The sequence below is a fragment of the Mauremys reevesii genome, linkage group 1, assembly GCF_016161935.1.
Source record: "Mauremys reevesii isolate NIE-2019 linkage group 1, ASM1616193v1, whole genome shotgun sequence".
NCBI classification, from domain to species: Eukaryota; Metazoa; Chordata; order Testudines; family Geoemydidae; genus Mauremys; species Mauremys reevesii.
The window spans coordinates 332,233,622-332,247,747 of record NC_052623.1 but is presented as its reverse complement, the minus strand read 5'-3'; the positions used below and the strand labels follow the sequence as shown (position 1 = coordinate 332,247,747).

Below are 14,126 nucleotides of genomic sequence, written 5' to 3'. Positions count from 1 at the left end.
TAATGTGTGAGTGCCATGCAAGGCTTAAGTTACTTTATTTATACAGATAAAAAGGGCACGAACTTAACAAGATAACAAAGGGAACAGAACTGATAAGTATACCTGGGGCTAGACACACACATCTTATTTCCTTATTAACTCTTACCGATCTCCTGCTAATGTCACACATTAGCTTAAGTGGACCCATTGTTCCATACCTTAATGTTTCTCTTCCTGACAACTTTATTTCAACATTCCTCATTCCTGCTTAAAGGAAGATACAGCATTTCTTTAATTCATTCTACTTTTACAATCTAATTAATTCTACTTTCACAGCAAAGAATCCTGTGGCACCTTATAGACTAACAGACGTTTTGCAGCATGAGCTTTCGTGGGTGAATACCCACTTCGTCGGATGCATCGTCGGAAGTGGGTATTCACCCACGAAAGCTCATGCTGCAAAACGTCTGTTAGTCTATAAGGTGCCACAGGATTCTTTGCTGCTTTTACAGAACCAGACTAACACGGCTACCCCTCTGATACTCTACTTTCACAGTAGACATACCCTCAGGTGCTTCTGAACACATTATATTTACACGCGCACGCGCACACACACACACACGCAGAACTAAAAAGTATTCAAAATAGTTCTCAGAGGCTGATAATGGGGTGGGAAGGGGGAGGAAAAAGATGCTGCTGAAACAGGATCATGGATCCTTTAAACAGATTTGGTTTGTGTACAAAATAAGTGTAACAAGAATATTGTGTTGCTAGTTCTCTAGGTTTTATGGGAAGAGGTAAGGGATGGTTTTGGCCAATCTAGTTTTAAAATACACACACCATTTCAAGACCTATAATATTACAATCATTCATTCATTTTTTAATTTAAAATAAATTGATGCAAGATTGTTCAAGATTTGAAAGGTCTGAACAAAAAACAGGGACACATGAAAGCATTTGATAAATTTTATCACTACCAGTGAGAGTTCAGTTTGGGCATTATGTAGGTTTTTGTTTTAAAGAGACTGGGGCAGAGACGATGCGGGGGGGGGCTGCGGGGTCCCCCCCCAGATGTGCTGTTTGGCTTGTACTAAGCATGCTCAGTAATACTGCCGAAGCTGGCTGCCCTCTGTACCTTCCCACTCCCGCTGTCGGCAGGCATGGGTCATCTCTGGGTGTGGGAGAACCAGGCTGAAGGGATGTGTGAAAATGCCCTTTACATGAAAACCTTCACAGGATCTCAAAACATTTTACAAAAGTGAGTAAACATCATTTTCCATCTACAAATGGGGAAATTGAGATACAAGAAGGTTAAGTGACCAGGTCAGGTTGCATGTTGAGTTATTGGCAGAGCTAGATATACAAGACAAGCCTAGCATGCTCCCATCCTTTTGCTTTAACCTCTAGACCAGGGGCAGGTAAAGTTTTTGGCCCGAGGGCCACATCGGGGTTGCAAAACTGCATGGAGGGCTGGGTAGGGTAGGCTGTGCCTCCCTAAACAGTCTGGCCCCCACCCCCATCCGACTCCTCCCACTTCCCACCCCCTGACTGCCCCCCTCAGAACCCCTGACCCATCCAACCCCCCCTGCTCCTTGTCTCCTGACCACCCCTCCTGGGCCCCCAGCCCCATTTCCAACCTCCCCATCCAACCCTCACCCCTGCTGCCTGACTGCCCCGCCTCCTATCCACCCCTACCCCGACAGGCCCTCCAGGACTCCCACGCTTATCCAGCCCCACCCCGTCCCTGACTGCCCCCGAACCTCCGCCCCATCCAATCACCCCTGCTCCCTGTCCCCTGACTGTCCCCCGGGACCCCTTGCTCCTTATCCATTTCCCCCCCCCTCCCTGCCCCCTTACCATGCTGCTCAGAGCAGCATGTCTGGCAGCCGCGCCACCTGGCCAGAGCCAGACACGCTGCCACACGGCCCTGTAGGAGCACGCAGCCGCGCTGCCCAGAGTGCTTCCCGCGTGGCAGCGTCACTGTGGGGAAGAGGGGGACAACAGAGGAGGGGCCTGGGGCTAACCTCACTGGCCAGGAGCTCAAGGGCCGGGCTGGACGGCCCCGCGGGCCATAGTTTGCCCACATCAGCTCTAGACTGACTTTATTAAGAGGCATCCCATGCAATGCAGTCCATGTCATAGCTGAATATATCTGATTATATTTTTTCAAAGAGATATCATTAACCCTGGTGAGGAGGGCTTTTGCAGGGCCTGCCAATCTACTTAAGCAGCATGTTAAGATGTTATGAAGTCCCTCTGCAAGGGACAAACTTAATTTGAATTTGATAAACATTTTATCCAATTGCTTGGAATTGCTCACTCAATGTAAAAACAGTGAAAATGCTGTGAGCAGAGGAGCCAAGTGAATTAGTTTTTAATGAAGAATTAACGTTTCTGAAGGATGTGTTTCTGATTAGAGCACAGTACTGAGAGTCAGGAGATCTGAGTATTACTCCCAGCTTTACAACTGGCTTGCTGTTATCTTGGACAAATCACTTAGCCTGTTTGTGCCTTATTTTCTTTGCCTGGAAAATGTTTTGCAAATACACTTTGAGATTCTCTAAAGAAAGTGGCCCTTCACATAATCTTTCAAACTGCGCAAGAGCAAAGTATTAGCCATTTTAAAAAGAAATTACCTTGCAACCAACACTGATAAGTTTTAATTATTGCATGAATTATCTGGTAGCAAAACCATTTCCCCAGTAGAGGATTAATAGTTTGAGCAGGGGAAAGGCCTAAGAATTGCTGTGATGATCTGGTCCGCCACTTCTGCAGAGAGGAGTATGTGGTAGGAACATTGCAGCTTTTCCAGTTATTAGGGTGGAGAAGCCCTCTTAGAACAATTCCACTCCTCTTCTGTGGCCCAGGCAAGAGCATCCTACTCTTGCCCAGTTTGAGTTTTTAAGGCTGGGAGTTGGGTACAAAGACTTCAATGAGAGTGGGAGGTGCTGAACATGTTCTTAAATTTACACTTTTCAAAGCATATGATTGGTCACCAGTCAAACATAAATATTTTCATAAGTTCATAAGGACAGTAAGGAAATTTTTAAATATATTAATTAGGAACAAAAACAATCCTGACAATGGTATTGGTCCATTACTAAATGGCAATGGCAGAATTATCAGAAATAATGCAGAAAATGTAGAGGTCTTCAGTAAATATTTCTGTTTATTTGGGGTAAAACAGATGATACCGTCTCATATGGTGATAACACACTTTCCATTTCACTAATATCTCTGGAGGATGTTAAACAGAAGCTGCTAAAGTCAGATACTTTAAAATCAGCAGGTCCAGGTGACTTGCATTCAAGAGTTTTTAAAGAACTTGCTGCGGAGCTCTCTGGACTGTTAATGTTGATTTTTCAATAAGTCTTGGAGCACTGGGGAAGTTCCAGAAGACTGGAAGACAGCTAGTTTGCCAATTTTTTAAAAAGGTGAACAGGATGATCTAGGTAATTATAGACCTGTCAATCCCGGTCAAGATAATGGAGCAGCTGGTACAGGACTCAATTAACAAAGAGCTAAAGGAAGGTAATGTAATTAATGCAAATCAACATGGTTTATGGAAAATAGATCTTGTCAAATTAACTTGTAACCACATCAAAAACAGATATTAAGTTTGGTTGATAAAGGTAATAGTGTTGATACTTACCCTTCTGTAAGGGATTTGACTTGGTACTGCATAACATTTTGATTAAAAAACTCAAATGATATAAAATTAGCACACATTAAATAGATTGAAAACTGGATGATAGTTACATTTTGAGACCAGTAAACAGGGACTCATCATTGAGCAGATTTGCTTCCATAAAGGTCAGTTCTTTCTTCTGTTTAACATATTTATCAATGACCTGGAAGAAAACATAAAATCATCACTGATAGAGTTTGCAGATTATACCAAAGTCAAGGGAGTTTTAAATAATGGAGAGGACAAGTCACTGATACAAAGCAATCTGGATCACTTGGTATACTGGGCACAAGCAAACTGCTTTAATACAGCTTAAATGTATGCATCTGTTAATAAAGAATGAAGACCATACTTGCAGGATGGGGAAATCTATCCTAGGAATCAGTGATTCTGAAAAAGGTTGTAGTGGATAATCAGGTGAACATGAACTCCCAGTGTGATGCTGTGGCCGAAAGAGCTAATGTGATCTTGGGATGTATAAACAGGAGAATCTTCAGTAGGAATAGAGAGGTTATTTTACGTCTGAATTTGGCACTGGTGCAACCTTGCTGGAATACTGTGTCCAGTTCTCCTGCCCACAATTCAAGAAATATATTGATTAATTAGAGTAGGTTCAGAGAAGAGCCACAAGAATGATAACGGATTAGAAAAGCTGCCTTATAGTGATAGTGTGAAGGAGCTGCATCTGTTTAGCTTGACAAAGAGAAGGTTAAGGTGTAACTTGATTACACTCTACAAATACATATGTGGAGAACAAATATTTAATCGTGGTTTCTTCAATCAAGCAGAGAAAGATATAAAATAATCCAGTGGCTGGAAGTTGCATCTGGACAGATTCAGACAGGAAATAAGGCTTATATTTTTAATGGTAAGAGTAATTAACTACTGGAAGAATTTACCAAGGGTCGTGTGGCATATGCTGGCCATTTTTAAATCAAGATTGGATGTTTTTCTAAAAAATATGCTCTAGGAATTATTTGGGGGAAGTTCTGTGGCCTGTGTTTAGACAGGAAGTCAGACTAGATGATCATTATGGTCCCTTCTGGCCTTATAGATGCATAGATTCTAAGTGCCTTTATCCTTTATGGCAGGTTTCAGAGTAGCAGCCGTGTTAGTCTGTATCCGCAAAAAGAACAGGAGCACTTGTGGCACCTTAGAGACTAACAAATTTATTTGAGCATAAGCTTTTGTGGGCTACAGCCCACTTCATCGGATACATGCAGTGGAAAATACAGTAGGAAGATTATATATAATATATATAAATACACAGAGAACCATACACACTCTAACGAGAGTGATCAGTTAAGGTGAGCTATTACCAGCAGAGGAGAGAGAAACTTTTTGTGGTGATAATCAAAATAGTCCATTTGTAGCAGTTGACAAGAAGTTGTGAGGAACAGTGTGTGTGTGTGTGTGGGGGAAATAAACATGGGGAAATAGTTTTACTTTGTGTAATGACCCATCCACTCCCAGGCTTTATTCAAGCCTAATTTAATGGTATCCATTTTGCAAATTCATTCCAATTCAGCAGTCTCTCATTGGAGTCTGTTTTTGAAGTTTTGTTGTTGTAATATTGCGACTTTTAGGTCTGTAATCAAGTGACCAGGGAGATTGAGGTGTTGTCCAACTGGTTTTTGAATGTTATAATCCTTGACGTCTGATTTGTGTCCATTTATTCTTTTACATAGAGACTGTCCGGTTTGGCCAATGTACATGGCAGAGGGACATTGCTGCCACATGATGGCATATATCACATTGGTTCACCTGCACATTGGAACGTATATTTCTGGTGCACGTACTGTTAAAGATAGAATTGAAAATTTACCCTTTGGACAGCTGTAGTATCATTGCATAGATGTTTCTTCATATCAAAATGCAGTGACTAAAGTGTTTTGATAAATTCACTTCTATATCTTATAGCCCTTTCCAAAGCAACAAATGAAGTGACTGCAGTTAAAAAGCAATCTGAAGGCCTTAAAAGAGAATATGATCGCCTTATGAAAGAACATGAACTGCTGCAGGTAGGTGGTTGTGGTTCACTGTATGAGCAGAATGTTCTGAAATTGTACTAACAAAATTACACATGTTGGATATTTCTTTTCCAAGAGCAAGATAATTTATCAAACCCTTCAGTATATGTTACAATGGAAATTACTCCCTGAAGGACTTTTCAGCTTGGAAAAGAGGAGACTAAGGGGGGATATGATGTATATAAAATCATGAGTGGTGTGGAGAAAGTGAATAAGGAAAAGTTATTTACTTGTTCCCATAATGTAAGAACTAGGGGCCACCAAATGAAATTAATGGGCAGCAGGTTTAAAACAAATAAAAGGAAGATCTTCTTCACACAGTGCACAGTCAACTTGTGGAACTCCTTGCCTGGGGAGGTTGTGAAGACTAGGACTATAACAGGGTTTAAAAGAGAACTAGATAAATTCATGGAGGTTAACTCCATTAATGGCTATTAGCCAGGATGGGTAAGGAATGGTGTCCCTAGCCTCTGTTTGTCAGGGGTTGGAGAAGGATGGCAGAAGAGAGATCACTTGATCATTACACCTCTACCCCGATATAACGCAGTCCTCGGGAGCCAAAAATCTCACCACCTTATAAGTGAGACCGCGTTATATTGGGTTCGGTCCGGACTGGACTGGCTTCCCCAGCGGCAGAGCCGGTGCAACCATTTAAGCAACCTAGGCGGTTGCCTGGGGCACTAGGATTTGGGGGGCGCCATTTTCTTCGGCAGCAACCGGGGCGGCCGGATCTTCGGCTGCCCTGGTTGCCACAGGCATTTAAGCAGCAGGAGCTGGGGCAGGGGAGCGCGGGGAGGGGCGCCTGCAGCAAGTGGCGGGGTGGGGGGGGCGGCACGCAGGGGAACTCCCTGCCCCAGCTCACCCCTGCCCCACCTCCTCCCTGAGCACGCTGTGGCTGCTTCACTTCTCCCACCTTCCAGGCTTGCGGTGCCTAAGCTGATTGGCGCTGCAAGCCTAGGAGGGGGGAGAAGTAAAGTGGCCATGGTGTGCTCGGGGAGGAGGTGGAGCAGGTGAAGCAGCTGCTTCACTTCTCCCACCTCCCAAGCCAATCAGCTTAGGGAGCTACTGCAAGGGGGGCGCCTCAGGGCGGGGGCGTGGGGGAGGGAGGGCGCAAGGTGAAAGTTTTTGTCTAGGGCACGAAACATCCTTCCACCGGCCTTGCCCAGCGGTGATTTAAAGGGCCCGGTGCTCCAGCTGCTTCGGGGAGCCCCGGTCCCTTTAAATCACCGCCGGAGCTCTGGCAGCAGGGCTTGGGTGGGGATTTAAAGGGCCTGGGGCTCCACATGAATTTGGATATAACGCAGTAAAGCAGCAGGGCTCAGGTGGCGCTTTAAAGGGCCCGGGGCTCCCCGCTCCTTTACCGCGTTATATCCGAATTTGTGTTATATCGGATCGCGTTCTATCATGGTAGACGTGTACCTGTTATGTTCACTCCCTCTGGGGCACCTGGCATTGGCCACTGTCGGTAGACAGGATGTTGGGTTGGATGGATCTTTGGTCTGACCTGGGTTCTTATGTTCTTAAGGTAATAAAAATACCTAGTAGAATTCTGCCTTCTTGCAGCAATCTTATGGCAAAGCTGGGTAGTATTTTTCTGAGATAAGAAAAGAAAAGGTGGCATCATCAGATTTCTAAGCTGATGTACTGTAGCTTGGGGGTTGAGTTGAGGATTTATGTGAAGTCCTTCACTAAAGGATTGAGCCTGAGAGCTTCAAGAAGGTAATGGAAATTACAATGAGACAGAGGGTTTGGGGTTGCTTTTTGTTTTATGGTTTTAAATATTCCTCTATGATGTTTGCAATCGAAATGCTGCAGCATTGTTAATGCTCAAGAACCAGGAAGCAAGAGACTACAAACAGGTCAGTGTAAACACAGTGTTCAAACTGAGTGATGGGGGGAGGGATAGCTCAGTGGTTTGAGGATTGGCCTGCTAAACCCAGGGTTGTGAGTTCAATCCTTGAGGGGGTCACTTAGGGATCTGGGACAAAAATTGGTCCTGCTAGTGAAGGCAGGGGGCTGGACTCAATGACTTTTCAAGGTCCCTTCCAGTTCTAGGAGATTGGTATATCTCCTATTATTATTATAAGATGTTAACAGGCAGCCTAACTGGCAAAAGCTGAATAACACTTTAAAAAATCATTTTATGGATTTTTATTGGGCTTAGGGGTTCAGAGGCATTGAAATACTATAAAAACATAGTGGGGCTGGTAGCACTGCCTTTTAAGATTGCCAGACCCTTCCCATGTAGGACCCTGTTTTCAGTTGATTAAAAGTTGTCAAACTTTAATTATATGGGATGAAATTTTCCATTCCAGGTGTCTGCCTCGGGATAAAAATTTTTTGCAAGTTTTTCAGCCAAAATGATTCAGCTGTTTCCAAGAACAAAGTTGTGGAAAATACATTGTTTTACGGTATTAAAATTCTGGTGAGCTTTTCTTTGAGAGGCTCTAGTGCCCCTGTGCTTTGGAGCAGTAACTGGAAATTCGGCAGCTGGTAGCCTTTGTGTCAGGAATGTACCTGTGCTGTTAAAACAAAATTGGTGCAAATTTGACTAAATTACAAACCTTTTAAAAAATATTCACTTGACAGCTAAAACATCTGAAGATTCTGTCTTCCCTGAGCATGCTGCAGCCCCTCAGAGTACCTGTACTGACTAGACTATGCATATGCAAACCCCCCCCCCCCCCCCGAGTGACTGAATATATTCCAGCCCAGCTTTAGGGTGGAAGCTGGATTTTCTCTGTAATTGCAGCTCCCTGCTGCCTCAGGCTGGGCACTAGAACTGAATACAGGGAGCTAGCTTCTCCTGTGCCGTCAGTGGCACGCAGGCCCAGAAACACAGTTTTGCTGCTGCACAGGGAGAAGAGGAAGCCACCTGACTTCAATACAGAGAGGACAAGAGCAACAAAGGAGTAGAGTGGTGCAAGGTGTCTGACAGAACTGAGGGTGGGGGGAGAGAAAATGACTGGGAGCTGGGGTGACTGGTTGGGCAATAAGACTGTGAGTGAGGAGAGGAACCTGGGGGCTTCTCCCCACTTACCAGGGGATCGATGCACAGCGATCGATCCACCAGGGGTTAGTTTAGCAGGTCTAGTGAAGACCCGCTAAATTGCCCACCGATCGCTCTCCCATCGACTCCAGTACTCCACTGGAACAAGAAGCATAAAGCAAGTCGACGGGAAAGTTTCTCCTGTCAACCCCGCACGGTGTAGACACTGCAATAAGTCGACCTAAGGTACGTCGACTCCGGCTACATTATTCACATAGCTGGAGTTGCATAGCTTGGGTCAATTTTAGCCCTGTAGTGTAGACCTGCCCTAGGATTTGGATGGGGAGATAACGGGGGGAGACTGAACAAGGAAACTGGGATGAGAAGACTGAAAAGTGGAGAGTTAGACTGGGACAAGGAGCCCAGGGGTGGGGAAGAGACAGGATTGTGACATGTTGAAGAGGATGAGGCTGAAGGAGTCAAGTTTGGGGAGGCAGGCAGGAGAGAACAGGCAGAAAGGCCTTAATGCTCCTTACAGTATAGTCTCTTCCAAAAACAAGAATGGAAACCAAGATTCCTGAGTCTCACCATTTCCTCTGCCATCAGCAATATCTGTGAACCCCCCTGGCTAAGTGTGTGTCTCATTCCCCCACACCCATGCCGATCCACATTGAGGATGACATCCTATTCTATGAGTTACTCTATTAGCTCAAGTGACAGAGATGTGTGTGATGGATCAAAAGGTTCATCATCAGGGTTGGAACCATGTGGGTGTCAATATGATGCCACATGATGGAATTTGGGTTTGGTTGTCTTTTTTTTAAAAAGAAATTGCACGCACAAACACAACTGTTAAAAGAACACATTGAATGAGAATAAAAGCAAAATACTGAACAGGTGCACATTGACTGTCCATCCTGAGCACAGGGGGCGCAGGGGCTCTTTGGAACAAATAGTATATGTGATCATGTAAGTAAACACCTTGTCATAATGTGCGTGCACACAAAGGAGCCAAATTAAGATTGCACGGGAATTCTGAATTCCTAACTTCTTGAGTGTTTGACTTTACAACCTTATTGTTACTTTAACTTAGTTTTTTGTGTACAAAATTGCTTTTCCCCCTCTCTCCTCACTTCTCCTTCAACCAAGCTTTGAGCATATTTGCCTCTTTTCTTCCTCCCGGCTCAGGACAAGTAATACCTTATTATTTCTACATTAACACATATTCAATGAGAAAGATATGGTCACATACAATTTCATAGACATTGCTAACACACGTTAACCCCTGCCAACACTCAGCCTTGACCTAAAAAAATCAAACTCTTAATTTCTGAGAAGCTGAGAGAATTCTGCCACTATCCTAAAGTGCAGCTTCAGTTAGAGAAGTAACTCTGTAAAATGTCACCACCCACATTAGCGCCCTGTTGGTCCATCATGTATGTTTACTTGGGAAAACGTCATTTTGTTTCTGTTAATTGTATTGGTTCTACAATGTCTGTGTGTCTTAAGCAATTTGTATATGCCACTGGAACTAGGCTCCAGCAGTGCTATGGGGGAGAGCACAATTCTTTTGACTCCTACATCAACAAAATTGCCTGCCACGTTCTAATTGTAGAATGTTCAATATAGGTAGTGATGTAGCCTCCAGAAAGAATACAGATGGCGTTCAGGAGGAGATTACAATCTGTTGTGGGGTTTTGTTTTGCCGTTGTTAAATGTTATAAACTTTTGATTTGCAAAATGAACAAACTTTATTTCTCAAAATGCAGAGAATATGGAACTCCGTGTGTAGTTTGGGTGTTTTTTGTCACTTTTGACAATTGGTGCACTTAAGCTAAAATCCCTATGGGCTTGTCTTTACTACCAGGGTAAGTCGACCTAAGTTACACTACTCCATGTACGCAAATAATGTAGTTGGAGTTGACATAGCTTAGGCTGACTTACCCCAGTGTCTTCACTGCGCCGAATTGATGGGAGACGTTCTCCAGTCGACTTACTTTACTCTTCTTGGAGGGGTCGACCAGAGAGCACTCAACCATCGATTTAGCAGGTCTTCACTAGACCTGCTAAACTGACACCCACTGCATCGATTGCAGCAGCATCAATTTCCCCGGTAGTGAAGGCAAGCCCTTTCTTTTATATAGGAAATCAACATGAGTGTTGAGGAAGCCAGACCCCAACCACCTACATAGCTGCGTCCATACTGCAGCTTATGAGCTATAGAGGGGTGGCCAAACTGCAGCTTGTGTGCCACATGCGGCTCTTTTACAGTTAAAGTGCAGCTCACAGAGCCCCCCATCCTCCGCCTGCCAGACTGGGGGTAGGGGGATGCTCGAGACTTCTGCCCTGCAACAGGGTAGTGGGGCTCGGGGCTGCTTCTGCACATCAGGGAGGGGTTCTCGGGGTTTCAGCCTCGTGGGGTGCGCCTCCCAGGGCTCAGGGCTTTGGCAGGAGCAGGGTTGAATCCCTAAGCCCCATCAGGCACACCCCGGCTCTCAAACTTCTGAAGATTTGTCATATCTGGCTTGGAGAGTCAGTAAGTTTGGCCACCCCTGAACTATAGTAATAGCTGCAGCCTACTGGCCCTTTGGGGGCATGTGGGTGTAGCTAGTAGATCTGCACAGTGTACTGGCTATAATATCTCCCAGCCAGCTCGGCCACCCGCAACCCTTCCTGAAGTCCCTGTGGAGAGAACTCCATGGATCTTCGCTCTGGGATGTGAAGTCCAACTGCCATTTTTCATCTTCTTGGTTCTCCTCATGCAGTGGAACTATAGTGTTTCTGATGCATCCTGAACTTGTGTGGTTACAGAGAGAGCCCAGTATCTCTTGCCCTTTCAGGATTTAAGATTAGGATATTCATCCTGAGACATCAATTTCTAATCTTGCCAAATGCAGAGTTTGTTCATTTCCTTCTTTCTGACTTGTCTGTCTCTTTTTTTTTTTTTGCAGGACCTCCTAGATGAAGAGGAGGACAAGAAAGACCAGTAGAAGCAATTCAGGAAAGGTTACTTAGATATAACTGCATCAGTGTGAAGTCTCTTGTTCTTCTCTTTAGCCTCCTGAAGTAGATGGCACAAGGTTTGATTTTTCTTAAGAAAATCAAATGAACTGCAGTTCACTACTCAGATTCTACTTATAGCTCTTGGTTGCCAAATATATTCTGTGTTGCAATGAGACTACTAAGTGATATATGGGATATGCCTTGAAATTTATATTTCAGTTCTTGTGAGGAAAAATGTAAGCATATAAATGGAAATTTTCCATCTGCACTAACAACTCAGATGATCTCTATCCTTTTGCTCTCAAAAATGGTGTAAGATCATGCACAATAACACCAATTGTTTGTAACATTTGAGTGGTTTTGTAAATCACACCAAACCATGAAAACATGGTGACTTTAACCCCTTTTTGCCAGTGACTATCAAGAGTCCTATGACATTTGATTACTTATGGGTTAAATAAGACTAAATATTTTTCATTTTCCATTCTACTTGTGTAGAAGGATTTGATTGACAATCAGTAAAAATACAAAAGGTAGATTTCTAAATCCACCTTACACTAGTTAGTTTTTTCTCATTGTGCCACACAGATGGGTGTGTTTCACAATTATCCATTTTGCGTGCCTTTGGGTTATTCTTTTGGAGTACTTCAAAATTTTTTGTCAATCTATTGTTTACTTTGTGTGTGTGCCACTGAGCTTTCTTGCTTTGCAAAGTGTAAAATTCGTTGAATGTTCATGTATAATTTACTTATACTGATGAAAAGCAATTCATGTTTTAAGGAGTAATTATACAATACCTCAAAATAAATATACATTGTTTTTACATTATCTGTTTTTTGCATCTGACAGCTAAATTCTGAGTAATTTTTGCATTAGTGATGCAAATTTTGTACTTAGAAGTTTGATGTGATGCTTATATTTAAGGGATTGTTTAAGCTTATGTGTTTGTGGAAAATGTCCATTTTTATCTGATAAACTGTCTCCGTTAAAATCAATTTATAATTATCCATATGAAGAACAAAACATTTTCATAACATTACTATTTCACTTGCCTTGTCCAACAAATATGTATGTTTGATGCTAAGTGTTTTTAAATTAATACAGACCAGAGGGTTAAAAAATTAATGTTAATGCAAAAGTTCAGAACAGACCATCTGAACACAACATGCCATATAAAGAAGTATGTGCTCAGCAAAGTTATTCAGCCTAGCAGGGAGGTTAGTGGCATATGCTGGGGAGGAGGAATTTTTTTCTATATAGAAATTTTAAAACACTTTTTGAAATTCAGGCAAAAAATGAAGAGTTGGTAATACATCTTTCTTTGGTATATCTTTGTTTGTTGAGTGTTTTCTGATAGAAAGTAAGGCCCCAATCTTGCAAGCTGATCTGGAAGGAATTGGGGCTCTGTGCAGCCACAAAGGTCAATCCATGCAGCTCAACTTTTAGGATTAGAGCCTAAAACTTTTATGGCTCCAACTAAATGCGTTTATGTTATCAGCTTGTCTATACAGTAAATATGCCCTGGACACAACCTTAATATTAACATACAGAAACCTACATTTCAAAGAACCTTAAAAGTATAAAATCAAGTACCCAACAGTTTGAAAATGCCAGAATTTACCATTGCCAGTGTACAGTACCTGTTTTTCCCTACTCACATTTTCAGAAACAACTGAACAAAAACAGCTGAAATTAAAAACCAGCCTAAGGCAGAAACCCAGATTTAAAATCTTTAAATATTTTGGCAAAAATATAAGGAACTGAAAACAGGTGCTTATGAAAGTGTTGGGGAACTTTACTTATGTTAGCTGAGGTGAGTCATGCCAATTCTTCTCCAAACTCCTTCCAGTGTTACAGGACATCCTTAACTAAATCCGTGGCTTTGTTACTATCCTCTGCTGAAATCCCAGTTATGCAGATACCCACAAAACTGAGAGTTCTTTTGATATTTGGATGAAATCGTATACTATACAACATACATTGCCAAACATTTAGTTTATATAGGATGGTATAAACTAGGGAAATCTGTTTTGTGCCTATTACTATTACCAGAGGGGTAGCTGTGCTAGTCTGTATCCACAAAAACAAGAAGTCTGGTGGCACCTTAATGAGGAACAGATTTATTTGGGCATAAGCTTTCGTGGGTAAAAAAGGTGCCACCGGACTCTGCGTTATTACTATAACCGCCATTTAATACAGTACTTCATGTGGGGTCCAATACACTTTGTGATCACTTTATCTGCACTGCCCTCATTCTAGCACCTAAAACGTTTGACCACGGTAGCTTATTGAAGTGAACCTTTAAATCTATTTTCGTTCTACTTCATTTTTTATCCTGAGTGGATTCTAAGTCTACTTAGAAAGTCTTTGACCACACGTGGTGTCCCTATATCCTTTTAGTAAATAATGTTAAGCTGCAATTCTGTATTTCATGGTC

General features: G+C 42.8%; 1 protein-coding gene across 2 annotated transcripts in view; it reads left to right on the top strand.

The window, feature by feature from the left end:
* Positions 1-12,517, top strand: part of BCAP29 (B cell receptor associated protein 29) — a 50,585-nt gene extending 38,068 nt beyond the window's left edge. For both annotated transcript variants that reach the window (XM_039516695.1, XM_039516703.1), the window contains exons 7-8: positions 5,588-5,688; positions 11,638-12,517. In XM_039516695.1, coding sequence (XP_039372629.1) covers positions 5,588-5,688; positions 11,638-11,676 — 140 coding nt within the window. In that variant the 3' untranslated portion in view covers positions 11,677-12,517. The remainder of the gene's footprint in view (positions 1-5,587; positions 5,689-11,637) is intronic.
* Positions 12,518-14,126: the final 1,609 nt, after the last annotated feature.